At 28.9% G+C, this 26,752-nt stretch overlaps 1 protein-coding gene across 1 annotated transcript; it reads right to left on the bottom strand.

Annotated features, from left to right (window-relative positions):
- On the bottom strand, positions 19,805-23,532 carry LOC109335543 (zinc finger protein CONSTANS-LIKE 2-like). Its single transcript, XM_019571679.1, has 4 exons — positions 23,175-23,532; positions 20,639-20,973; positions 20,369-20,422; positions 19,805-20,176 (listed from the first exon to the last, which is right to left on the bottom strand). Exons 1-4 carry the CDS (start codon positions 23,530-23,532, stop codon positions 19,805-19,807), a joined length of 1,119 nt encoding a protein of 372 aa, XP_019427224.1.

The following is a 26,752-nucleotide window of genomic DNA, read 5'->3' as shown; positions in this document are numbered from 1 at the left end:
TCTTACGGAGGTAACTAATGTAATGTCTTTGCATATAAATTTGGGGTAGTTTGTGTATGTATAAAAAATGAAATGTACACTATAATATATGATATTATCAAGTTGTTTTATGAATGGTTTAGTAAACATTTAATACTATATTCAAATAAGGGAAGTAGAATAGTTTCCTAATATAGGGACCATGCAGAAAGATGGTTTTTGTTATTCCTCACTATTTATACTTATTATGGTAAGGATTGGGGTATCTTATTTCTCTCTATGATTATTGTTTTAAACATACATTTAAGTATTTAAGGTTTGCTCATCCATAATAGTATAAGTAATATCCAAACCATTTCCATATTTCATGTTATCTTTATATGGGAGGCAAAGAAAGTAAACAATTTTTGAAGAGTATTGAACCATGAAGAGCGTTCAACTGTTCGTCGTGTGAAGACTATAAGATATGGAATTTGTCTGAAGAATTAGTCGATACACCCCGAAGCATATGTTTTGGTTGGATGCCAAGAGTTTATAGCTAATGGAGAAGAAGGTACTAATGGTGCTCGAACTTGTGTTGCTTGTGGTTGCTATGGGGATCACCATAATAGAATATAAATGGAGAGCGAAGTAGAGTCTGATAGTTCTTCATCTTCTACAAATGAAGCTTGAGGAAAGAATTTGAGATCATGAGTGTCGCAACCTGATTGTCGGTCGAAAGACTGACCCTACGACTTAGTAATCGAGTGCGCCTTTTCCTAAGTTGCAGAGCCAATATTTCAACCAACAATCGGGTCTCGACATCTTAAATCATATGTAAACCTATGATGCATGTTGTGGAATAACTTTGGTTTGTGGATTGTTAGAATATATAATTATGGCTTATTATATCACACTTTTCTATATTTTCCATATTTTTTTAAAAACAGAAATTTTTTTAAAATGATATTATTATTTTTGTGGTTTCCAATTTAAAAAAAAAAGTTGTTGCCATTTTTATAATTTCCCATAAGTTACTACCATTTTAGGCACCCTCTATTACTGCAAATGGTACCCCAAACCCTACACCACCATGCTCAATATAATCTAAGCATCATCATATAATAGAGGAAGTTACCTTGCTGCTCGTTATTTTAATTTAGTTTTAAAAATTTTGATGAACACATACTTTAGGAATCACTATCACTATATGATGATTCATGCATACAAGTTTATTTTACGCGTGAAATTGTGTCTTCCCTTATAACAAATAAGATTTTAAACTAGAGTAGCGGTTATGTTACATTTAGAATTATTTTGTGAAAAATGAGTAATGTTATCATGAAGTGGTTCATAAAAGCGCAATATTATCATCATTGTTGTGGTTATAAAATACTATTTGAAATCACAAATTGTAATTTAAAACCTTGATCATGATTTTTTAATGAGTGTCCATGCAACATCACACCAACTTCCATTGATTAAATAAAGGAACAAGTTACAAAGACTCCAGATGACTAATATTTGAAATCAATATGAACATTTTATTTGTTGACATGTCTTATCATATTTGTTTTATAAGTAAAGAAATTTTATTACTTATCAAGTTATTAAATATTATTAGGTTGAACACCAACCATATGCATCTTAAGAAGATATATAATGTATTTTCGACCCTCCAAAATAATTTAGAGTCGCTACTAATTTTTTTACAGTTAAAATATGGAAAACTATCTTTTAAATTAAATTTGAAAAATGTGGTATTTGAATGAGAGTTTTTAACTCGGGAGTCGATTATGAATCAAAAAATGTATTAACACTCCTACCACCCTTATTAAAACGACACCATAGTTAATTGCATTGCTTAGTTATATACCCTTAATTTATTTCATTACAATTTTTTTGTGTTTCACAATAGTTTATCTTACTTCTATATATCCCTAGGTGAAATAGGGAAATCAAAACTATGTAATTTTGAGTAGGGATGTAAGCGGTTCCGGTTTAAACTGCAAAACCGAACTGAACCAAATCACAAAATGTGGTTCGGTTCGGTTCGGTTATTTTTTTAAGGAACCGTTTATGTTCGGTTTGGTTTATTGTTTTAGAAATTTAGGAACCGTTGGAACCGAACCACATATTAAAGAAATGTATACAAGGGATTAGGGAATAATGTGTTATAATTGTTTAAATTCTTCAACCAATTTTCTAGCTTAAATTATCAATTTTTGTGTGAATTGTAGTGTTATATATGTTACTAAATTATTATTAAGTTTGTATTGTATATGTTATTAGTTACTAAATTGTTTCCTAGTGTCTTATGATTTGGAACATATTTACAATTTTTGTGATATTGAGTTTGAAACTAACATATATCATATATTGTTATACATGTATTGTTACATGTGTTACTAATTATGAAATGTAAGGTTATAAATGTAACTATTATATATTTTACTAATTCTTATATATGTACCTAATCATGAATTTTATTGTAATATATGATTCATAATTTTTTATAATAGTAGTTTAATGTTTATCCTTTTATGGATAAACAATATCTCTTGTAATACATTTTGAATTTTCAATTCATGAAAGATTTTTTATAAAAAAGTAAATGGAGAAATCGTGGAACCGAACCGAACCATTCAAGAGCGGTTTGGTTCGGTTGGGTTCTAATAGTTAAATTTGCAGTTAATTGAGCGGAACCGAACCATATGTTTTTGATCGGTTCGGTCACTAAAATGCACCAAAAACCAAACCAAATTTTTACACCCCTAGTTTTGAGTTGAAAATTGGTTAATTAGTCGATTAAGTTAGAAATTATTTTAATTGGTTATTGTGGAAATGTTACGAAAGCGTAAAATAAAATTTATAGATATTTCTCACTATTTGATCAAGACATAAGACCTTATTTATAGTACATGAATATGTAACAAACATACATAAACAAACTAATAAAACACATGTGTAAAATAAGTAAAATGTGGTAGCTTTGTTATTCAATAGCCCCTTCCAGCTGGAGGGTAAATGACAATGACTCCAGCTTGATAATTCGATTTGATATCGTGACAAAGTAATAGATCAGAATCTCGATCTTAACGTGATTGAATTTTCTCAATCACTTGATCTTGTTGTTGCTGATCTTGTTGTTGTTGTTGATGATCTTGTTGATCATGTTGTTTTTTATCTTGTTGATCTTTTGTTGTTGTTGTTGATCTTCTTGATAATGAATAGTGAATAGTGTGGCAGAGAGCATGAGCGTGAAGAAAAGATTTTGATTGTGACCAACACCAAATCTTAAGATGGAAGAGACCTCTATTCGTTGTGAACAATTGCTAGATGATGCATGCATTGAGGTTCAGAAAGAAGAAGATGGTGCACTTATTGAATTAGATTGTCAAAATGGTTTCTCTGAAAGGAGAAGGGAATTTGTTGCACCGATTGTCCGTGCACTTGTAGCATATGCATTTTCGTATGTCTTTGTTCCAGCAAAATTCAACAGCTCGGGTCCTTTTCAGCTTCCACGACTTGATTGTTCCTTCTCACCTTTCTTCCGGAAACGTCTTCTCTCTTCACAAACTTCTCCTTTACGTTGAGTTGTTGATGATGATTCTTTGTTGAATCTTGGAAGATGAAGATAATAATATTTTAGAGAATGCGCAACGTTACAAAGCCTACAGGATGAAGGCTCTGATACCATATTACGGAAATATTACGAAAACATAAAATAAAATTTGTGGATATTTCTCACTATTTGATCAAGGCATAAGACACATGTGTAAACTGTGTAAAATATATAAAATCTGTAAAATATGTAAATTTTGGTAACTTTGTTCTTCAATATTGATCAAACGAGAATTAATAGCATAAGATACCACATTGGTCATTTATCGACTTCCAACTTTGATAAATAGGAGAGACAATACTAATAATTACAACTATCTTTCTGCTCAAAGCAATAAAAAGATATACCATGAACCGTAACCTTACTATTAAATTAACAAAAAGTTATTAATCAAAAAAATTATTTTAAAAGAAAATTAATAGCATAAAGACCACATTGGTTTTTAACTTATTCCTAACTTTAATAAGTAATACAGATAGTATTAATGATACAATATATCTCCGCTTGAAGCAAAAAATAAGATATAATACTAGTCGTAATCTTTCAAAGCAGTTAATGAATTAAATTCTTTATTTAATATATATTATGTACTATTTTAATGATGAGAGAATTAATTTATTAATTTTTTATTAATATTTAGTTGTTATTATTTTATTTCTTAATTATTGTTTTTATTAATCATTTATATTATGTATTTAGTATCTATGTAGAAAAAAAGAAGTTATTTTATCATATTATTTTTACTACATATGATTATTAAGATTTAATATGTATATACTGATATTGTAAATGTTTTTCACATTGTTACCAGATCATCTATCATTCATATATTAACTATCGTTGACTTTGAAATAATAGTAATACAAATCAACAATGGATGATTACTTGTTTCCAATCCTATCTGTGTGTTTATGCGCTCACTTTAGGTGTGTTTTTCTCTTGTGGCGTCTCCTATTTATAGGAGATATTTGGATATATTTTTTCTTGTGAGAGATTCCATATTTAAAATTTTGACACTTAACTTTTTAAATTAAAATTTTGCCTATGCCTTTTCAGAAACCGTGACCCTCCTTTAATTAGTCCATAATAACTAATAAAACAAGTTTAAATGTTTTTTATTTTTATTTATAAAACAAAAATGGAGGATAATTATAATTTATCAATTACTTGTTAGTCCATAGTAACTATAATTGAGCATGGTGGTGTAGGGTTTGAGGGTACCATTTGCAGTAATAGAGGGTGCCTAAAATGGTAGCAATTTATGGGAAATTATAAAAATGGCAACAACGTTTTTTAAAATTGGAAACCACCAAAAAATTAATATCATTTTAATTTTTTTTTGTCTACTTTTAAAAAAGGTGAAAAATATAGAAAATGTGATATAATAAACCGTAATCATATATTCTAGCAATCCATAAATCAAAGTTATTCCACATCAGGCATCACAAGGTTACATATGATTCAAGATGTCGCGACTCGATTGTTGGTTGGAAGACCAACCATGCGACTTAGAAAGAGGTGCACTCGATTCCTTAATCGTAGGGTTGGTCTTCCAACCAACTATCGGGTCGCGATACTCATGATCTCAAATTCATTCCTCAAGCTTCATTTGTAGAAGATGAAGTACTCTTAAGACTTTATTTTGCTGTCCCTTTCTATTCTATTATGGTGATCCTTATGGCAACCACAAGAAGCACAAGTTCGAGCGCCATCAGTATCTTTTTCTCCATTAGCTATAAACTCTTGGCACCCATCTAAAACATATGGTTTAGGGTGAATTGACTGATTCTTCAGACAAATTCTATATCTCTCAGTCTTCCACGAACAATTGAACTAGTTAAGCCTGTTGGAGGTTCCTCCCTTACAAGTTGAATCCTCTTCACGGTTCAAGACTCTTCAAAAATTGTTTACTGTACTTTCTTTGCTTCCCCTATAAAGATGACATGAAAATGGAAATGGTTTGGATATTAAAAATCATAATATGATATAAATAAGACCTTGTAAAGTGATAGAGAAGAGCTATGTAAGACAAAGAAAGAGAACTACTTACTGAATTATGGATGAGCAAACCTCAAATACTTAAATGTATGGTTAAAACAATAATCATAGAAAGAAGATACCCCAATCCTTACCATACAAAGTATAAATTGTCAAAAATAACACAACCCATCTTTCTGCATCATCCTTATATTAGGAAACTATTGTACTTTCCTTTTTTTTAATGGTAAATATGTACTTTTTTTTTTTTTTAATGGTAAATATGTACTTTCCTTTGAATATAGTAAACTTTTACTAAACCATTCATACAAAATAAAGCAACTTGATAATATCATTATTAAAGAGTACATTTCAATCAGATTTGATGAGTTCTAGTGAAATTAAATAAATCATATTTCATTTTTTAAACTTACATAAATTACCCCTAATTTATATACATATATTATACTCTGATTATCTCTCATGGATAGATGAGTGTTATTTTTATAACAAAAAATGAGTGATGAGGATAATTGTATTAAACTCTAGGGGTATCAGTATAATATATCATTTCTAAATTTGTATATAGAATTTATTAAAAAATCACTATTCTCTTTTATATATTTAAGCAACACCTAATTAGAATTATTAATACATTTTTTAAAGAAAAAATGTTTTTTTTTATAATTTTCTATATTTTTACTTCTCTTTGTATTATGTGTCAGACATCAGAATGATGACGAAATAAATTTTGACAAATATTACGTTGTTAAATATGACAATGATCATTTCTTATAACTTAATGAAGATACTAATATTCAACTCTCGTTTGACTAAACAACATGTTCTCTCTCCCTTTATAATTCTTTTAAACATTTTCAAAATGTATTAATCCAACAAAATAACAAATATTTGAATAATAAAATAAACTCAATATTTTATTATTATTTCTTAATAGTAACATTTTAATATTAAATACATCATTCCTATATTGTTTGCAATATTATCATTTTATTTTATCAAAGTACATTTTCTTATTTTTATATGAAATAAGATAACAAAATGATGACTCATGTACTATTGTTTCTCTAAATTATTTTTTTTAATTTTGGTCTTATATCGTTAGCAACAACTTAATTAAGTGTTAAAAATAAAATAAATTGAGATTCAGTTTTAGTTTTTGTGTACTTATGAGCCCTTATTTATTTTACAAATTAATATATCTCCTAATGATAATGAACAGAGAGAAGAGATTATACAACTTTATTTAATTTCATATAAGATTTCTATGAAATATGGTGCACTATGATGTCAAAATAATCAGATATGTGGATCAAAGTTAAATAATTTGATATAGTAGAATAATAATAGTATTCTATAGTACTAATCACAAGAATGAATATAAAATATATTAAAATTTTAATGAATTAAAATTTATAACATATTTGAAATAAAAAATAGGTCTCAACTTACATTCACACTTTAATTTCCTTTTTCTATTGTCTTAATAAAATTATCATTGAGTATTCTTTTTTACATATCAAATTGACTAATTTTTATATTAGAATATATGATAACATCTTATAACATTTTAAGAGAATATCTAGATGATACATTGATATAGAGATAATATATCATATTATGGTGACCATATCTCATATATGTTTAGAGTATCTTAAAAATTCTTTTAGAATAAATATTACATCATTTTATCTTTTATAATTTATTTCTTATTTAATTAAGAGTCTGGTATTACGAGATATTATCTTTATATCTAGATAGTCGATTTGATATATAAAAAATAATTTTCAATGATAATTTTATATAGATGGTGGAAAAAGGAAATTAAAGTGTGAATGTAGTTGAGACTTATTTTGTATTTCAAATATGTTATAAAATTTAATTCATTAAATTTTTAATATATTTATACTCACTATTATGATTATTATTATAGAATACTATTATTATTCAACTATATCAAAATATTTTCCTTCGATTCACATAAATTATTGATGTATAGTGTATCAAACCAAAAATAATGAAAAAACATGAACTCTTATATTATTATAGTTTGACTCTATAATATCCCATATTTTATAAAAATCTTGTATGAGATTAAATAAAGTTGTATCATCTCTTCTCTATATTCATTATCATTAGGAGATATATTTAGTTGTAATATAAATAATGGTTCATAAGTACACATAAACTAAAACAGAACATGAATTTATTTTATTTTCAACACATTTAATTAAGCTGTTGTTAACGATATAAGACTAGAACCAAGAAATGATTTAAATAAACAATAGTAAATGTGTGTTCATTTTGTAATCTTATTTTATAAAAAATATATAAAAAATATATTTTATAAAAGAATATGATAATATTGTAAATATTTTATATTAAAATGTTACTAATATGAAATAATAAAATATATGAGTTTATTTTATTATTCAAATATTTACTATTGGATTAATACATTTTGAAAATGTTTAAGAGAGTAATAAATGGAGAGATGAATTGTTGTTTAGTCAAACTACCGTGGAACTTTAGTATCTTTATTCTCATACTTAACCGCATAAAATTTGTCAAAACTTATATCGTCATCATTCCCACATGGTTTGTGACACATAATACAAAGAGAAGTAAACATATTATAAATTATAAAAAAAACTCATTTTAGTTTATTACAAATTGTGTCAATAATTCTAAGTAGATGATATTTAAATATATAAAAGAGAAGAATGATTTCATAATCAAATTCTATATGCAAATTTAGAAATGATTAATTTATCTTAGCTAATGTATAATTAATTAATTAATTAAGAATAATTATACTGATATCCTAGAGTTTAACTTAATTATCTTCATCACCCATTTTTTCATTTAAAAATTATACTTGAGAGTGCAAAGCGTCAAGGATTGCATTAGCAACATTTGCCTATGTTTTGATGAAGACAAAGAATTAGTTAAAGCTTGAAGATGACTCAACAATCAACATGTTGAGGACTCAGGTGGTGATTTATTATACTTAAGTTATAATTTTTTATTATCTTTTTAGAAGTCTAAGATGCTTGCCATAGATATTGAGTCTAGGTTAGGTAAACCTAGGTGTGAGTCTCACAAGACTTAATAAAGTAATCAATCCATTAAAATGAGACATCATCTAGAAATATATGATAATTATGTTCATTCATTTATATACATTGATTTTGTGCATTAATGGTATTATATTTTGGAAATCATGTATTGCATGAGCATATATCATATATAGTTTACCATTTAATCATGTATTAAAAATACACTGGTTAATCGATTAACCCCATGGCTTAATCGATTAACGTGTATGTTTTTCTGCTATTTCAACAACATAACTAAAAAACCGCTTTTGGGAGCCAAATCATGTTTTCTATAAATACTGACTAATTGTAGAAACGACTATGAAGAAAAAGAGAGAAAAACACAAGAGAATAGATATAGATCATCATTGTTAGAATCTATTAGAAAGTGTTGAATTAGGAGAAAGATTAGATCATGCTAAAACTTTACCTTTCACATTCATCTTGCATGTTTCTTTCAAAAGCTTTCTTGCATTATTCTTGTGTTTCTTGAAAAGAGAAAGATAGTTCTTTAAAGATTGCATATTTTCAGAAACCTCTCATATTAGACTAGGATGTCTTGTGAGTTCTTGCTTAGGTTTTAGGCTTTGATTCTTATTGTAATATCCGAGTATTAAGTACTTATTCATAACTCAAAGCGTTGTTACTCGAGAATTGGGAAAATCCTAGCTGCGGTTAGGTAAGGTGTTCTTCACACAAAGACATGGAGGTCTTGGGATAAAGAGCGATACATTGGCTGAGGCCGAATCGCATAAGAAAGGTTTTCTTGGGAGGCGGTTTTAGGAAAGGTCAAATCAAAGGTGACGAAGTTCTTTGGGTTCCAAGAAGGGAGCGTTCAAGTTTTGTATTTGGAAGCGTGTATGTAACGTACATTGTGTTTCATAGTGAAGAAGGAAAATCTCCCAAATCAGAGGGGAGGAATGGATGTAGTTTTGCAGTGGACAGCAAAACGAACTAGGATAAAATCCCTGCGCAATCTTTTCTATCCTTTTCTCTTTTATATTTCAAGTTGTTTTAATGCGTGTTTGAAGCTAATATTTTGCATACTTGTTCCTTGCTATGTTCTTGTTAATCTTGCATAAAAGTATTTGTTGTATATCTGTTTATGTGTTGGTTAATAATCGTGCAAGTTGCTGTTCTAATCATTCTGTTTCTGTTACTGGTTAATCGATTATGAACAGTGCTTAATCGATTAACTGGGCATTTTTCAGCAAGTGTGTAAAAACCAAAAAAGTGGAACTTGAGCTCCACCACACCTATTCAACCTCCTTCTAGGTGTATTCCGTCACTGATACCTAACAATACTCATCTCCCATACATGTGTAATGAGTATAATTTTTATATATAAATTAGGAGTAGTTTGGATAGATATAAAAAATGAAATATGATTATTAATTTAACTAAAACTCAATGTGATTGAAATGTACTCTATAATATATGATATTATCAAGTTGCTTTATTTTGTATGAATGGTTTAGTAAACATTTACTATATTCAAAGGAAAGTGCAATAATGTACCCAAAAAAAAAAGGAAAGTACAATAGTTTCCTAATATAGGGATCATGCAGAACGATGGGTTGTGTTATTCATGACTATTTGTACTTTATATGATAAGAATTAGGGTATCTTCTTTCTTTCTATGATCATTGTTTTAAACATACATTTAAGTATTTGAGGTTTGCTCATCCATAACACAGTAAGTAGTTCTCTTTCTTTGTCTTAACTTCTCTCATAACTCTTCTCTATCACACTACAAGGTCTTATTTATTTCAGATTATGATTTTTAATATCCAAACCATTTTCATATTTCATGTCATCTTTTTAGGGGAAGCAAAGAAAGTAAATAAATTTTGAAGAGTCTTGAACCATGAAGAGGGTTCAACTTGTAAGAGAGGAACCTCCAACAAGCTTAACCGGTTCAAGTGTCAGAGTCAAGACTGTGAGATATGGAATTTGTCTGAAGAATCACTCGATTAACCCTGGAGGATATGGAACATGTGCTGCTTGTGGTTGCCATAGGGGTCACCATGATAAAGTAGAAAGGGAGAACGAAGTAGAGTCTCAAAGTTTTTCATCTTCTACAAATGAAGCTTGAGGAAAGAATTTAGATCATAGGAATCCAATATATACCTATGATGTATGTTGTGGAACAACTTTGGTTTGCAGGTTGTTACAATTTATGATTATGGCTTATTAGGTCACATTTTCTATATTTCCCAACTTTTATCCAAACCCTTCTCCATTATCCTCAGTATAGTGTAAGCATAATCATAATCATAATAGCCCAATTTTTATTCGCCACTGCTCGTTATTTTAATTTAGTTTTAAAATAAATTGATGAACACATACTTTAAGAATCACTATCACTATATGATGATTCATGCATGCAAGTTTATTTTACGCGTGAAATTGTGTCTTCCCTTATAACAAATAAGATTTTAAACTAGAATAGCGGTTATGTTACATTTAGATTTATTTTGTGAAAAATTGGTAATATGGTCATGAAGTGGTTCATAAAAGTGCAATACTATCATCATCGTTGTGGTTATAAAATACTATTTGAAACCACAAATTGTAATTTAATACCTTGATGATAATTTTTTAATGTGTCCATGCAACATCGAATTAGTGTATATACCTAGGTTTCTTTTACATTAATATAGAGGAGCAATGAAAGAAATCTTTCTGCCAGTTTTGGCTCCAACTTTATTGGAAGATCCTTCAATAACATCAACAACATAAACTCAACTAAACCACTCATTCCATGGGGTTTCTTGAAGGCTATGGACAAGGAGCCTTACGTTGAGTTAGCTGCTCAGCAAGAATCTCCCATCTCCTCAAAGAAAAAGTCATTTGCTCAAGCATTGGAATCATCTTGTGACATAACCACTTCACAGTTGCCCCAACCTTATATAAAGAGGGAGATACAAAAGTCGTCTTCATTTGCTCAAGCATTGGAACCTGAAGACGATTACCAATCAGGCTTGCAAAGATACAAAAGTCGTCTTCATGGTAAGCTCATTCTATCTAAGGGAGATACTCCCCTAAAGTTTGCAGATCTAAAAACTAAGCTCACAATAGGCAACACTAAATAAGGACCAAATTTGAGGACTAATCTTCAATAAAGAAGAACTATAGAGTATCACCATCCAGAAATCAACATTGTTTAACCAATAATCAGGTCAACATCATGAGCGTCATTAAGAACCTTGATCAATACAATAACAATGCAAACACTAACCACAAGTAGACTATGATAGATGTGAACCACACAATATATGAACTACTTCAACAATTCTATACCAAACAATCTCCCTCATGCTTAAGCATATACATCATATGAATCCAACTTGTGATCACAAGCCTAAACTTCCCTCATGGTTGATACCATGTTGAAATCATAAGTTTGAAGTATAGAAGGAGAAAAAATAATACTCAAAATAGTAAATTATATTGATAGTAATATGAATGTTGATATGATGATATTGGGTTTATTTGATGACCCAAAAAGACATAACACTAACTTATATTTATTCTAATATCAAACTCCTAATTAAATAAGAAACAAATTATAAAAGATAAAATAAAATAATCTCTATCCTAAGAGATTTTCTAAGATACTCTAAACAAATTTTAGATATAATAATTATAATATGAGATATTATCTCTATATCTATATATAATCTAGATATTTCGTTAAGATATAATCATATATTCTAAAATAACAATCAGTCAATTTGATATATAAAAAAAGAATTTTCAACAATAATTTTGTTAAGACGGTGGAAAAAGGAAATTAAAGTGTGAATGTAGTTGAGACTTATTTTTTATTTCAAATATGTTATAAAATTTAATTCATTAAAATTTTAATATATTTATACTCATTATTATGATTATTATTATGAATCCTATTATTATTGTACTATATCAAAATATTTAACTTGGAGTCACATAAATTATTAATGTATTTTATAATGAACCAAACATAATGAAGAGACATAAACTCCTATATTATTTTGGTTTGACATGTCCATATTTTGTAAAATTTTTATATGAGATTAAATAAAGTTGTATCATCTCTTCCCTATGTGCATTATCATTAGGAGATATATTTATTTGTAATATAAATAATGATTCATAAGTAAGTTGAAACTAAAGTTGAATACCAATTTATTTTATTTTTAACATTTAGTTAAGTTGTTGTTAAGGATATAAGACTAGAATCAAGAAATGATTTAAAGAAATGAGTCGCCACTTTGTTATCTTATTTTATATAAAAAATAAAAAAAATTATTTTTATAAAAAAATATGATAATATTGCAAACATAATATTTTAAACAATATAGGAATGATGTATTTTATATTAAAATATTACTATTAAGAAATAATAAAATATTTATTATATTGTTGGATTAATACGTTTCAAAAATGTTTAAGGAGTAATAGATGGAGAGATAACTTGTTGATTAGTCAAACTAAAGTTGAACTATAATATTTCATTATCATACTTAATAATATAACATTTGTCAAAACTTATCTAATCCTCATTCCTTAGGTTGTGTGACATATAATACAAAGGGTAATAAAAATATAGTAAGTTATTAAAAAACTCATTTTGGTTTGTAATAAAAAGGATCGATAATTCTAAGTTGGTATTTTTTAAATATACATAAGAGAAGAGTCATTTTATAATCAAATTCTATATACACTTTTAGAAATGATTAACTTATCCTAGCTAATGTATAATTAATTAATTAAAAGTAAATTATATTGATATCACTAGAGTTTAACTTAATTATCTTCATCACCTATTTTTTGTTTAAAAAAATAATATTCATCTTTCTTGCAAAGATAACTAATATAATGTATGTGTATAAATTAGGGATAATTTGTGTATGTATACAAAATGAAACGTGGTTTGTTTCCTAAAATTCATCTTCATTGAAATGTACTCTAATATATGATATTATCAAGTTGCTTTATTTTGTATTAATGGTTTAGTAAACATTTAATACTATATTCAAATAAGGAAAGTACAATAGTTTCCTAATATATGGATTATTAAGAAACATGGTTTGTGTTATTCCTCACTATTTATACTTTGTATGATAAGGATTGGGGTATCTTATTTCTCTCTATGATTATTGTTTTAAACATACATTTAAGTATTTAAGGTTTGCTCATCCATAATAGAGTAAGTAATTCTCTTTCTTTGTCTCTTAACCTCTCTCATAACTCTTCTTTATCACTTTACAATGTCTTAATATCCAAACCATTTCCATATTTCATGTCATCTTTATAGGGGAAGCAAAGAAAGTAAACAAAATTTGAAGAGTCTTGAATCATGAAGAGGGTTCAACTTGTAAGGGTGGAATCTCCAACATGCTTAACTAGTTCAAGTGTTCATGTGAAGACTATAAGATATGGAATTTGTCTGAAAAATCAATCAATTCATGAGGGAGCATATGTTTTGGATGGGTGCCAAGAGTTTATTGCAAATGGAGAAGAAGGTACTCATGATGCTAGAACATGTGCTGCTTGTGGTTGCCATAGGAATCACCATGATAGAGTAGAAAGAGAGAATGAAGTAGAGTCTGAGATTTAGTGGATTGGAGTACCACTTGTTCTCCTAATTTTTCTTTATCTCTATATTAATATTCTTATTGCTGATAAAAAAAAGTAGAGTCTGAGAATTCTTCATCTTCTACTAATGAAGCTTGAGGAAATATTTTAGATCATGAGAATCCTATGTAAACCTATGATGTATGTTGTGGAATAACTTTGGTTTGTAAGTTGTTATTACAATTTATGATTATGGCTTATTATGTTACAATTTCTATATCATCCAGTTTTTTTAAAGCAATTTTTTTTTTAAAATTTATAATTTGTCTATTAATGTTTTTTTGTGGTTTCCAATTTTGAATAAGTTGTTGACAATTTTATTATTTCCCATAAGTTGCTAATTTTATAATTTTGTTATGGTGCCCCAAACCCTTCACCACCATCCTCATACGTCACTCCTCCATTGGAACCATAGAAGGTTCATCCTTCTTCTCTATTGGCGATTTTATGTTGTGGACAAAATTTCTTTGCTGCTTTAAAAAATTGATGATAAATTTTGGGTTTTAATTGTTTAAAGATTATCCTTTGTTGCTTCACATTTCCACGATACACCAAACTACACATTCTTTTGTCACTCATCTATTATGAGTTTTATACACTATCATTTTATCATCACTATTGATTTTTAATTATTGTTGACTTTTCAGAAAAAAGGTAATACAAATGAATGATGGATGATAAAGTGCATGTGTATAAATCTTTACACTGTTAGTGTATACATTTTATACTCTTTCTATAGAGAAAAATATGTATGCACTGAGTGTATGAGTTTTATACAGTATCATTTTATCATTACTATTGATTTTTAATTATTGTTGACTTTTCAGAAAAGGTAATACAAATGAATGATGGATGATAAAGTGCATGTGTATAAATCTTTACACTGTCAGTTTATACATTTTATACTCTTTTCTATATCCATTCATGAATTCGATTTTGTACCATGAGAGTCATAAGGTGGTCAAATAGTAAGAGTGGATGATTTATAAAGTGGTTTGATGGTTAGGATGAAGGATGAAGTGCATGAAATTAAGGGTTTGAATCTCACCCATAATAATATTCATGCATCAAAGTTTATTTAATGTGCCAAACCTTGTAACAAATAAGATTTTAAACTAGAGTAGCGATTATGTTACATTTAGATTTATTTTGTGAAAAATGAGTAATGTTATCATGAAGTGGTTCATAAAAGCGCAATATTATCATCGTTGTTGTGGTTATAAAATACAATTTAAAACCACAAAAATGTAATTTAAAACCTTTATGATAATTTTTTAATGAGTGTCCGTGCAAGATCACACCAACTTTCGTTGATTAAACAAAAGGGAAAAGTTACAAAGACTCCAAATGACTAATATTTGAAATCATGATGAACATTTTATTTGTTGACATGCCTTATTTGTTTTTAAAGTAAATAAATTTTATTATTTATCTACTTATGAAATGTTATTCAGTTGAACACCGACTATTAACTTAAGAAGATATATAATGTAATTTCAATCCCACTTAAATAATTTGGAGTTATCACTATATTTTTTATAGTTAAAATATAGAAAGCTCTCTTTTATTACAAATTTGGAAAATATGATATTTGAACAAAAGTTTTAAACACCAAACACGATTATGGATCATAAAATATATTAACACCCTTATTAAGACGACACCATAGTTAATTGCATTGTTAGTTATACCCTTAATTTAACCTCACTATTAGATTCTCAAAATAATTATTAATTTTTTTATTTAATTTATATTAGGAATTATTTTCATGATGAGGGAATTAGTTTATTACTTTTTAATAAATATTTAGTTGTTATTATTTTATTTCTTAATTATTATTTTTGATTAATCATTTATATTACTTGGGTAGAAAAAAGGAAGTTATTTATCATATTATTTATACTACACATTACTATTATTAATAGCAACTATTATTAAGAGTTAGAAATGAACAAATAAAGATAGAAACAATTGTATGTATAAATCAAACTTACATGTGGTGAAGAGAAGAAAGCAAGCATGGATGTGTGCCCCAATAGTGGCTTCATTGTACATGGAATGAAGGATGAGTTAAAAATCACGTTCGAAAATTTCAGAAAAAGTTGGCCAAATGAATTGCCCCTACAATAGGTTGACACAGAATTTGATGACTCTCCTAGGGTTTTTTTTATGTGTTTTTCTCTTGTGGTTGTTTCCTACTTATACGAGGCCATGGACACATTTTTTCTATAGAGGGAATCCTATATTTAAAATTTTGACACTTTACTTTTTAAATTAAAATTTTGACTATGCCTTTTCTAAAACAATGAACGTCCTCTAATTAGTCCACAATAACTAAGAAAACCAGTTTAAATGTTTTTTTATTTAAAAAATAAAAATGGAGGGTAATTATGACTCACCAATTACTTTACTTTAATTATGTTATCAAATCAAATTGATGTCAAATTTAGTTAATTTGATGTTTTTTTTCAAATTGTGGTCCATAACTACTTATTCATTATGGCCAATGTTCATATGAAAATTAAATTTGTAAGTATCAATGATTTAAAGTTTCTAATTTCAAATAAATAAAAGAATGAATATTTTTCAGCTCTTATTTTTTTGATCCATGAAGAAAGTAGGATTTTATTAAAAAAATAATAGAAATATGGAGAAAAAGTAATACTCCCTTTCACACAAGTCTAAAAAGAACTTAAGAAAAAGTAATATAATTTAAAGGCTTTTACACTTATTATGCATAAGAATAATTGAACATTGGATATCTTGATTTGAAAATATTCCAAAAATTTAAATAGATTAGTTTCATCGCAATGTTTGTGTGAAAGCTTTTATTCCAAAAAAATGTGAAAGTATTGGGTAGGCCAAATTAGTTACTCACATTATCATATTTATTTTGTCAAGTGAATAAATTTCATTAATTATCTAGTTATTAAATATTATTTATTTTAGCTAAGAATGAAAAATGGAAAATTTTATTATATTGGAATACTTTGAAATTAGGTGAGGTTCTATAAGGAAAAACCAGAAAATTGACATTTGAGCAGAGAAGGTAAAGATATATATCTAGTATACTTTAAATTAAATCTGGTGGAGTTTATTCAGATATACTTTCCTTATTTTTGAAACATGATCCTGAAAGTGTACCTCAGTATATGAAGTATCTTAGGATCATTAATTCAATGTTAACTTATATGTTAGGTCAATATAATTGAGACATGATTACGTTGTCTCAACATCCACATCGTTGGGTCTCAAAAGAGATATGCATTTGTTGGGGCAGATGATCTTTAACTTTATCATTCAACTCTTCAACAAGAAAGACTGGATTTAAATTATAAATAATCTATCATCCATCTAAATCAAATAAAATAAAATTCATCTAAATCCACACGTTAAAGTTAATAGATTTAAATAGATATATTGAATAATTTCAATAATGTATGAATTCAAATTTATCTATTATATCAAATAGATATCTATAGATATATCCATTTGGATATGTTGGGAATGTTTGAAATATGTTATTATATGAAGTCCTACATTGCCTAGTATTAAAATAGAGTAAAATATCAATGTTATATATTAGACTTAAGTCTCTTGTTATAATGTGCACAAGATATATGCAACAAATAGAAACACCCCATGGACAGGTGGACCCATGAGTATGTTAGAGTTTGTAATCTTTATTCTCTAATAATATCTTGGCAGCCACTCAGCGCTTCCTGGGAACGTAGCCAAAATTGGTCGAACCCCGTTAACAAATTCTATTATTTCTTCTCTTATATTTATTCTATGCACTTTATTTGACTGCTTGTGACCAACCTGCGCAACGATCACTTTCACTGCACCAAAAAAGATATATATCCAATTTATTCAAAAATAAATATTCACAGCTTCTTTTTTTGTTGAGAAGTGAACATTCACAACTTATTTGTTTCTTAATTAATTTCAAAGAAAGTAGATAAAATTTTGCAGAGATGTTAAAAATATTTTAAAAGCATTCCAATTGAGTTAAGATTCTCCAAAGTTAGGGTTTATATGCCAAATACACACTACATAATTAGCTTCTAGCACTACTATATTTTTTGCTTATGACAACGCCTCCATTTTTAACGGTTTTAAAATTGTAGTCTTAAGTATAATATATCTGGGTATTACAACTAATCATGAATAGTTAGGATTAAAAGTTAATTATTAGTTAAACAAAAGTCATACGCATGTATCTTTTAATCTTGACTGTGTTGAAGTAAGATTCAATAATTCATATTAAATGTTCTCCTTTCTCACAATAATGCAATGTTAGTCACTTCCTATATATATATATATACTATGAGGAGAGATTCACTTACTCTAAGAGTAAGTTTTTTAAACTTATTTATCATCTTATCTATTAATTATAGGGAAATCCAATTATTTGAATTAATAAGTAAATCTAAACCATTAAATATCCATAGAATTGATGGCTAGGATGAATAAATAAGTGGATCCTCACTTGTATACTATATATATATTGTTGTAAATTTCTAGGCAATAACATCACAATTGAATTTAGATGTCATAGACTGTATTTTTTCCTCAAACATGCACTAAGAGTTGCAAATCAATTAAACTAGAGTTACATGAAATCTAAAAGTGGGAAAGAAAAGAGAACTTGCACTTTTTCACTTTAAATATTAGGTAGCCATGGTGTAGGAATTTAGAATAATCTATATCTGCAATACTATAGGTTACACGTTGCTGTGTTGCCATTAACCTTTCAACCCCACTTTTAGAGAAGGATTCAAATTTCACAGTAAGAAGCAATGAGACTAGAGATATAGGAAATCTGAAATTGCTACAGAAATGACAAGTTTATAACTTGCACTTTTTGCACTTTTCACTTTAAATTTTAGAATAATCTATATCTGCAATTCCACTTGTTAACAGAACTTGCACTTTTATGCACTTTTCACTTTAACTTTTGAGGAAGTCATAGTCTAGGAATTTAGAATAATCTTTATCTGCAATTCTATTTGTTACATATTACTCAATTGACTTCTCTCTATTAATGATAAGGGTAGTGCAGTTTTTACCTTTAGTTTTAAGGGTAAAATTATTTTATTATAATAAATATAATAATACAAATGTAATTGTATATATCATTTTTTTTTGTTTTTTGACATCATTTCGCTCTCATTCCCTTTGAAAATACACTCATTCATTCAATATTTTCAATACACTTAATTTTCCTGAGTGTTAGTATCAATTGTACTCTCAATAGTGTATCCATATTGGAGCTCAACATTCACAAAGATGATAGAATGATTCAAAAAGTCTATATTCCTTTATCAAATGTTTTGCACATGTTTTAATATTTATGCACATTCCAGAAATACTAAAAAAAAGAATGACATATAAGGGTTCAATTAATTTTAGATAATTTTTTACTTCAATTATCCACAACACTTTCCCATAATTGTAAGCAATTATGATAAATATAATATAACCACTACAAACCCTAATTTTAAAACCTTATTTGATGTTGTTCACAACCTTCTCTTCTCTTATCTTCTATCTTCTCACCATTTAGCTGAATATTCATAAATAGCTCTGAAGGAACAATGCCATACCCAGTTTCTTCTACATCAGTTTCTTTTACAAATCTACCTTTTATACGAGGTCTAGTTTCTGCATAGGCCTTCCTTGAAGCATACATGATTTTCTTTTCAAACTTTCTTGTTTTCTTTTTCTCCCTATACCTTAGAACTTTAGCCTCTCTCTCCAATGTGGTAAAGGGCCTTTGAATGTGAGGAAATAAGTCACTTGTTCCTATTGTTAGTGGTTTTGAGTGGGGAATTGAGACATCACTCATTGCTGATTCTGGTACAACGCCAACCTAAGTTTACAATGAAAGCATCAACAAAAAAATAGCTTGTCTATTGTTTTAAATTGTGGTTACTGTGTGTTTACAACAAATGCCGAAAATTGTGGACCGCGTCAAGTGATGTCACCGCAATATTGTGGTTGTGGTGACCTCTACAACTACATCACATCATAATTGTAGTGTAACACTGAATCACAACGATACAGTCGCATCTGGCCACAATGCAATCACATTAGATCGTATTTGGGTCACATCATGCTGCATCAGATCGTATCAAGTCGCAATCCATAAATCAATAGTTGCAATGACCATAATCAGAATAACTACAATCATGACCACAATTACAATAACAGCCCTAATTTAAAAGTGTGGGTCTTACACTTTGACGCTTAGGTTGTGTTTACCACATTGCTGAAAATTGGGTGAGATAAAAGAGAAATTTGTAGGAAAAAACAGAGAAAGGAAGAACCTTACACTTGAATCATTGCAACTGAGTCCAAACTCAAAGGAGTGAATGTCCAAACCCAGTTGAAACTGCTGTGACTGTTGTTGAATCTGAACAGGAACCACAATAACCTCTGCATAGTTCTCCTTCTCCTGAGAGACAACACTGTAACTATTCTTATCATTATATTGAGAACCACTGAACTGGTTATTATCACCATACAAGATTATATTATTCTCTTCATTTTCATCGCTATTCTGCACCGGATTCGGCAATAACCACGACGCTGCTTCAGCAACATCTTCAACTTCATTGAATACCTCCTCCTCCTTTTTCTCGGCCTCATATCCATCACGCTTCAATTCTAAAGACATGTCTTTCAGATCTGTTTATGAGACAGAATGCAGAAAAAGACTCGTGTGAAGATAATATGTTATGAAACATGGACACAATTCAACATAATTGTATCGGATGCTATAAATACAAATTTTATATAGATAGCGCTGTATTTAATAAATTTGTGTTTCCTTTTTATAGTTTGATATGATTATGTATTATAAATTGAACTAGGACAATAATTTTATAGATTTTATTATTCAACTACATTTTAAAGATGTGGATCCCTATTTTAAAGATGTGGATCCTCTATTAAAATTGGTATGCACTTTTGACCGAATACTTCCCACATTTGTCATGTAATCAAATTCAAGTATCTTCACTTTGTTGTTTAGGTTTAGAATCATGAATTATTTTAAGAGATCATCATAATCCTCTTTCTCCCAAGCGAACAAGTTCCTCCTCCATTAAATATTCCAAGACCAAACTCCATCTCTCCATGCACCCAAGGAGTCAACTGTTGTATCTTTATCCAAAGCCACCTGAAATAATCTTGTAAGGGCATTTTTAGAGAATCTCTCCCTACCCAAATGTCAGTCCAGAATTTAATAGAGGATCTACATCTTAAAAAGACCTATGGAAACCACCATCTACCCACCCACAATCAATCATTTCCATGTTATTACTAAGATTTCCTAATTCTCTCCACCAAGAACAACCTCTCCTGAAACACTCAATGGTTTATTAACAAATTTGATTATATATTAATAAGTTAAAATTATGTGATTTTTTTAAATTTAAAGATTAATTGTCTTGGAGCCATACTTATCCGACGAACACCTATACTAACTTGAAGGGAAATAGTCTCTTGTTCAGAAGATTGGATAATATTATGAAATTATTAGTCCTACAATAAGTCCATAAAAAAATATGCATCTACAAAGGGGTCCAACTCCTCTTGGAGTCCAATATTGAGATATAAAAAGAAATATGGCTTTGTCAACTTCGAAAATTATTTTAATAAAAAGTAATTTAAAACTGTAACTATTAGATATTTATTTGTGGCGCAAATTACAATCCTACTATAATGATTGACTTTTCAATACGTGAGAGAATTCAACCTCCTACAAAGGTCGTTTATAGTATTTTAATTAAAGGAAACAGTAAAAAAACATGTCATGTCTTATTTAGAATGAGATGTAAATTCACATGAAAGTCTATTTTCTCATTATTGCTAGACTTTAACTATGGATTAGCATGAGTGGGATAATAATTATCTCTTACTCGATTCTAAATATTGGTAGGGTTATTTTTGGAATTCAGACTCGGCTCTATACCCGAAATTATCTCAATCTCAAATTTCAACCCAAACCTGACATAAACCCGATTAAATATAATTCATATCTCTTTTAGATAAAATTTTCTAAATATTATTATGGATATGTAATTTGACATATGAAATAACATATGTATATATTGTTATTCATGTATATATAATGAAAATTTAGAAAAACAATGATAGTTTCGACAAAAGAGATATCATTATTCTACACACAATTTGATAGAAAAACATACAAACATGATAAGTGAATGACCGTGGGACGGGTGAGGCTTGGTCATACTTGTCCCCTACTTAATCATAAATAGTGTCTAGGTCCAATTTTTGAATCCGACCCTAGACCCAATGAAACCCAACCCCATTTGAACTTGATATCATGATCAGACCAAACTGTGTGAGCAGGTAGGGTTGGATCTTGCCCACCCCTAATTTTAACTTTATCGTTTTCTTGTACTTCCCTAGAATCTCTTGTAACTTATTGTTCTTCATGAACTTAATAAAAATTATCTTTTTTTTAAATATTAGGCAAAATTTTAAATTGTACTTGTGGGGTTTTAGTTATATTGTGTTTAATGTAATTGTTGAAGAATGTGGCTGATACTACCATAATTCTTGTTGCCATGTAGTTGTGATGACTTCCAAAATCACAATATTGTGACCATATCCAGAAGCCTACAACTATTCAGGAAGTTCCATTGTTACTAAAGTATGTGAAGAGTGGAGAGCCACAAATAAAATACCAAATTTTGAACAAAAATTTAACAGCAATGATTTCATGAGTTTTTTCCAGTTATAAACTTTTCCACTCATATCGAACATGAGACTTCACATTTAAATATACTCAATACATAAATTGCAATTGTGAATGAAATTTAAAATAATGAAGTTACCTATGATGTCATGATCTTGTTCTTCACCAAGGAGAGATCCAATGATAGGGAGAATAGGCACACGGTGGTGGCAGCTAGCTTGAGAGTTGGAGTTGTGGATGTGAGCATCACAAGAAGAGCAAAGAGTAGCAGCATCAACTTTGCATAGAAAAGCTGCAGGAGCACTTTCACAAATTTCACAAACCCACACACGCTCATGCCATGAAGCCCCACAATTTGGTGCATGAAATTTTGCATCACAAAGTGAGCACAAGTAGAGAGAGTCAGCAAGACAGTACACTATGCATGCTGCAGAGTGGCACGTGTCACAGACACGTGACCACTTGTTGGAACTTCCAACACCATTGTTCTTCAACATGTTTTTGTCTCAATTGTGTTTAATTTGTGTGGAAGTTTTGGAATTTGTAGGAAGGTGAGTGGGAGCTAGAGACTGAGCTAGTGAAGTTGAAAAGGGAATCAGAGTGGCCACGTGGGAGAAATTAAAGGTAGGTAAAAGATTTTGCATTGTTTTTTGTGATTGCCAAATCTTTAAAGAAACTTTAAGGCCTTTGTTCATTCATTGAGCCAATGTGTCATAAGCTCCACACCACCACACATTAAGCCAGAGTTAGGCTTTCGTGTGTTGGATGTTGTTAATTGTAGGATGGAAGAGAATTAACGATACTTGGTAAGATAAACATTATTAAATATGATAGGTGAATATATAATTAACATCGTCTAATGAAACATTCATTTTTGTTTTTATGACATAGAAGTTCCTTATCCAATAGTACTTTATGTAATGAGCAATATTGAGTGACATTTTTTTTTTTTTTTGATAAGCAAAAGTATATTAAAAACAGGCACAAGGGGTGCTAACCCAATTACATCTTACAAAGAAGAAGAATACATGTATAAGGATCAATACACCATTGTGCAAAAGTAAAGGAAAAAGATCCCAAATATTTGGAAATCCACACCATTGAGTGACATGTTTTTGAATATTGATGTTTCGCATAACCTAACTACATAAATGATGCATTAGAAGAAATTATTAATTTCAAATTCTTACAGTCTAGTGTCAAAAAATTTGATATAAATATACTAATATAAAAGTAAATATTGATACAAATGCTAAATAGTGATATAAATAATGACAACTATTTTGATATTGGGGAGTCATAAGGTGGTCTGATGGTGAAGAGGACGGTCGTAAGGAATGAAGTGTAGGAGATTGTGGGTTCGAGTCTCACCATCAATGGTAAACCATTATGTAAGTCCATATCATTTAATTTAAAACTATTTACAAATCGTTATATAAATGTTAATATGATTTTCATGCTATCATGTTATGTTTCCCTAAAAAGAAAGTCTGTATCTGTGAGTGACATTCAAAACTAAGATAACCATTCGTAAGGTATTAAATATATCGGAGTATTTTGGGCGTATTCAAGACGCATGATTTGGGGCATGCAAAAGGAAATACTTACCCCCCAAAAGCGCACAACTATAGTCAAGTTGGCAGATATGCATGATATGTTGAAGGCCCTTCTTAACAATGCGTTGGTTCTAGCATCAAAGATAGTTGTACTATTGGTATATACAACATTCTAGAGGTATAGTCATTGACCAACTTTCTTATGTTTAAACTTGTACTACTTAATAACTTTCTTTTGTTTCAACTTTTAGGGTGTCAACACTTTTCAATTGTATATGAATATCATGTCGAGGTGCTTAGTTGGTATTGGTAAAGTGCATAACTTCACATATACTATATTACATAATGCACATCTCCTTGCCAATCATGTGAAGGTTGGAATTTATCATTATGGTAGATGGTGATGCATTGCTGCTGATACCAATTGAGGATACAATTATAGTCAGGGTGATATAGGAACATATGTGGTTTGAACAACACACCTTGTTGGTGTAGATCCTAAGGTATGTGACTTTAATACTTATGGATAATTATGCTTTGGTTTTAATAATTGATGTATTATCTGTAAATTGTTAGGTACATGAATGACTCAAGTAAACGATGTTGAAAGTGACACATTCAATAACCCTTGCTTGAGGAAGCTCCATTAAAAGTGGCATATTCAATAGTGCATGCTTGAGGAAGCAGTGTTGAATCTAGCCATATATTCTACTGTACTCATATAGTGAGTGTCCAAAAATGTTATTGAATGTAAATTTTAAGGTATATTGTTTTACAAGTTTGGCATAGTGACAACATTTTGCTTCAATACTTATTCCTCAATGTCATTTATATAGTTATCCAAATAGTGTATATATGAGTGACATAAATCATACAATGTTTTAAATTGTGAATATTGTGAATAGATATGTTGTTTACCATAATTATAGAAAAATATGGTTAATACGATTGTAATTGCAGCCTCGATGCTATTGTGAAGACTACAAAACCATAATATTGCGATTATATCCATTTAGTTTTCATCAATTAAATAAAAATTCAATTATCCAAATTTGATGTGCTCAATTCTCACAATACAAGTGTCCTAAACTTGATATGTAATAACAAAGTTGTAAGAATATTATATGTTTACCTATCCTGAATCAACTACTAATTTTAGTTGCTAACAATGAGCTAATAATAAATGTGTTATACAAGATGGTATTCTAGTTGTACAATAAATGTGTTTATTAAACATGTTAACAAAAACTTAGATATTATGTTTATGGATCCATCATATATATATATATATATATATATATATCATGAAAAGATTCTTGGCTAATATCACTAGTATGTCCTCTAGTTGATCCTCCACAATTGGATCATCAACATAATCCTCTCTTTATTGTCTTACCCTTAGCCGATTGAAATTCACACGAAGACAATAAAAGAATCAATTATTATTGGCAAATTCCAAAATTGCATCAACTCCATTAGTATAGTCATCACTCATGAGTGAAGCATTTAATCAACTACAATTCATAACTATGCACACAAGCAACATAATACATAGAAACTAAAAGCATTAGCAACACATGCAGCTAGAATATATCAAAGGGACTATATTCTTCAAAATGAGATGTGTGAAAAAGAACTTTCTAAATTGGGTAAAATATAAATTGATTTTGAACATTTATAAAAATAGATTTTCGAAATCGGGTGGCTTTCAAAACAGGTAAAAATCACCCAATTTTATATATCTTCTTTAAAATATATACAAAAATGTCATTGACTCTTAATTTAAATAAGTGATGTTACAACCGATTTAAAAACCTAATTTAAAATCTCTCTTTTCCATGTACTAGTGTTGTTGTGAAAAGATTATCTACATTAAATTAGGGAGATAAATTTTTATATGTCCTATGTGAAAATAAATATAAATATAGTGAGATTATGACAAGGCTATTCAAGCCTCTGAATTCGGATATTGATAATGGAATATAGACTTTTTGAATCATTCTATCATCTTTGTGAGTGTTCAATTCCAATCTGGATGAGGCATTGAGAGTGCAATTGATACTAACACTCAGCACACACGTTATTTCATAGAAGGTAATATATCGGAACAACGTCTTAAATTGCACTACCCAACCATAATTACATATGAGACTAAATAATA

The sequence above is a fragment of the Lupinus angustifolius genome, chromosome LG20, assembly GCF_001865875.1.
Source record: "Lupinus angustifolius cultivar Tanjil chromosome LG20, LupAngTanjil_v1.0, whole genome shotgun sequence".
Taxonomy (NCBI): Eukaryota; Viridiplantae; Streptophyta; class Magnoliopsida; order Fabales; family Fabaceae; genus Lupinus; species Lupinus angustifolius.
Note: the sequence above shows the minus strand (reverse complement) of the source record. Positions and strands in the feature narration are given on the sequence as shown.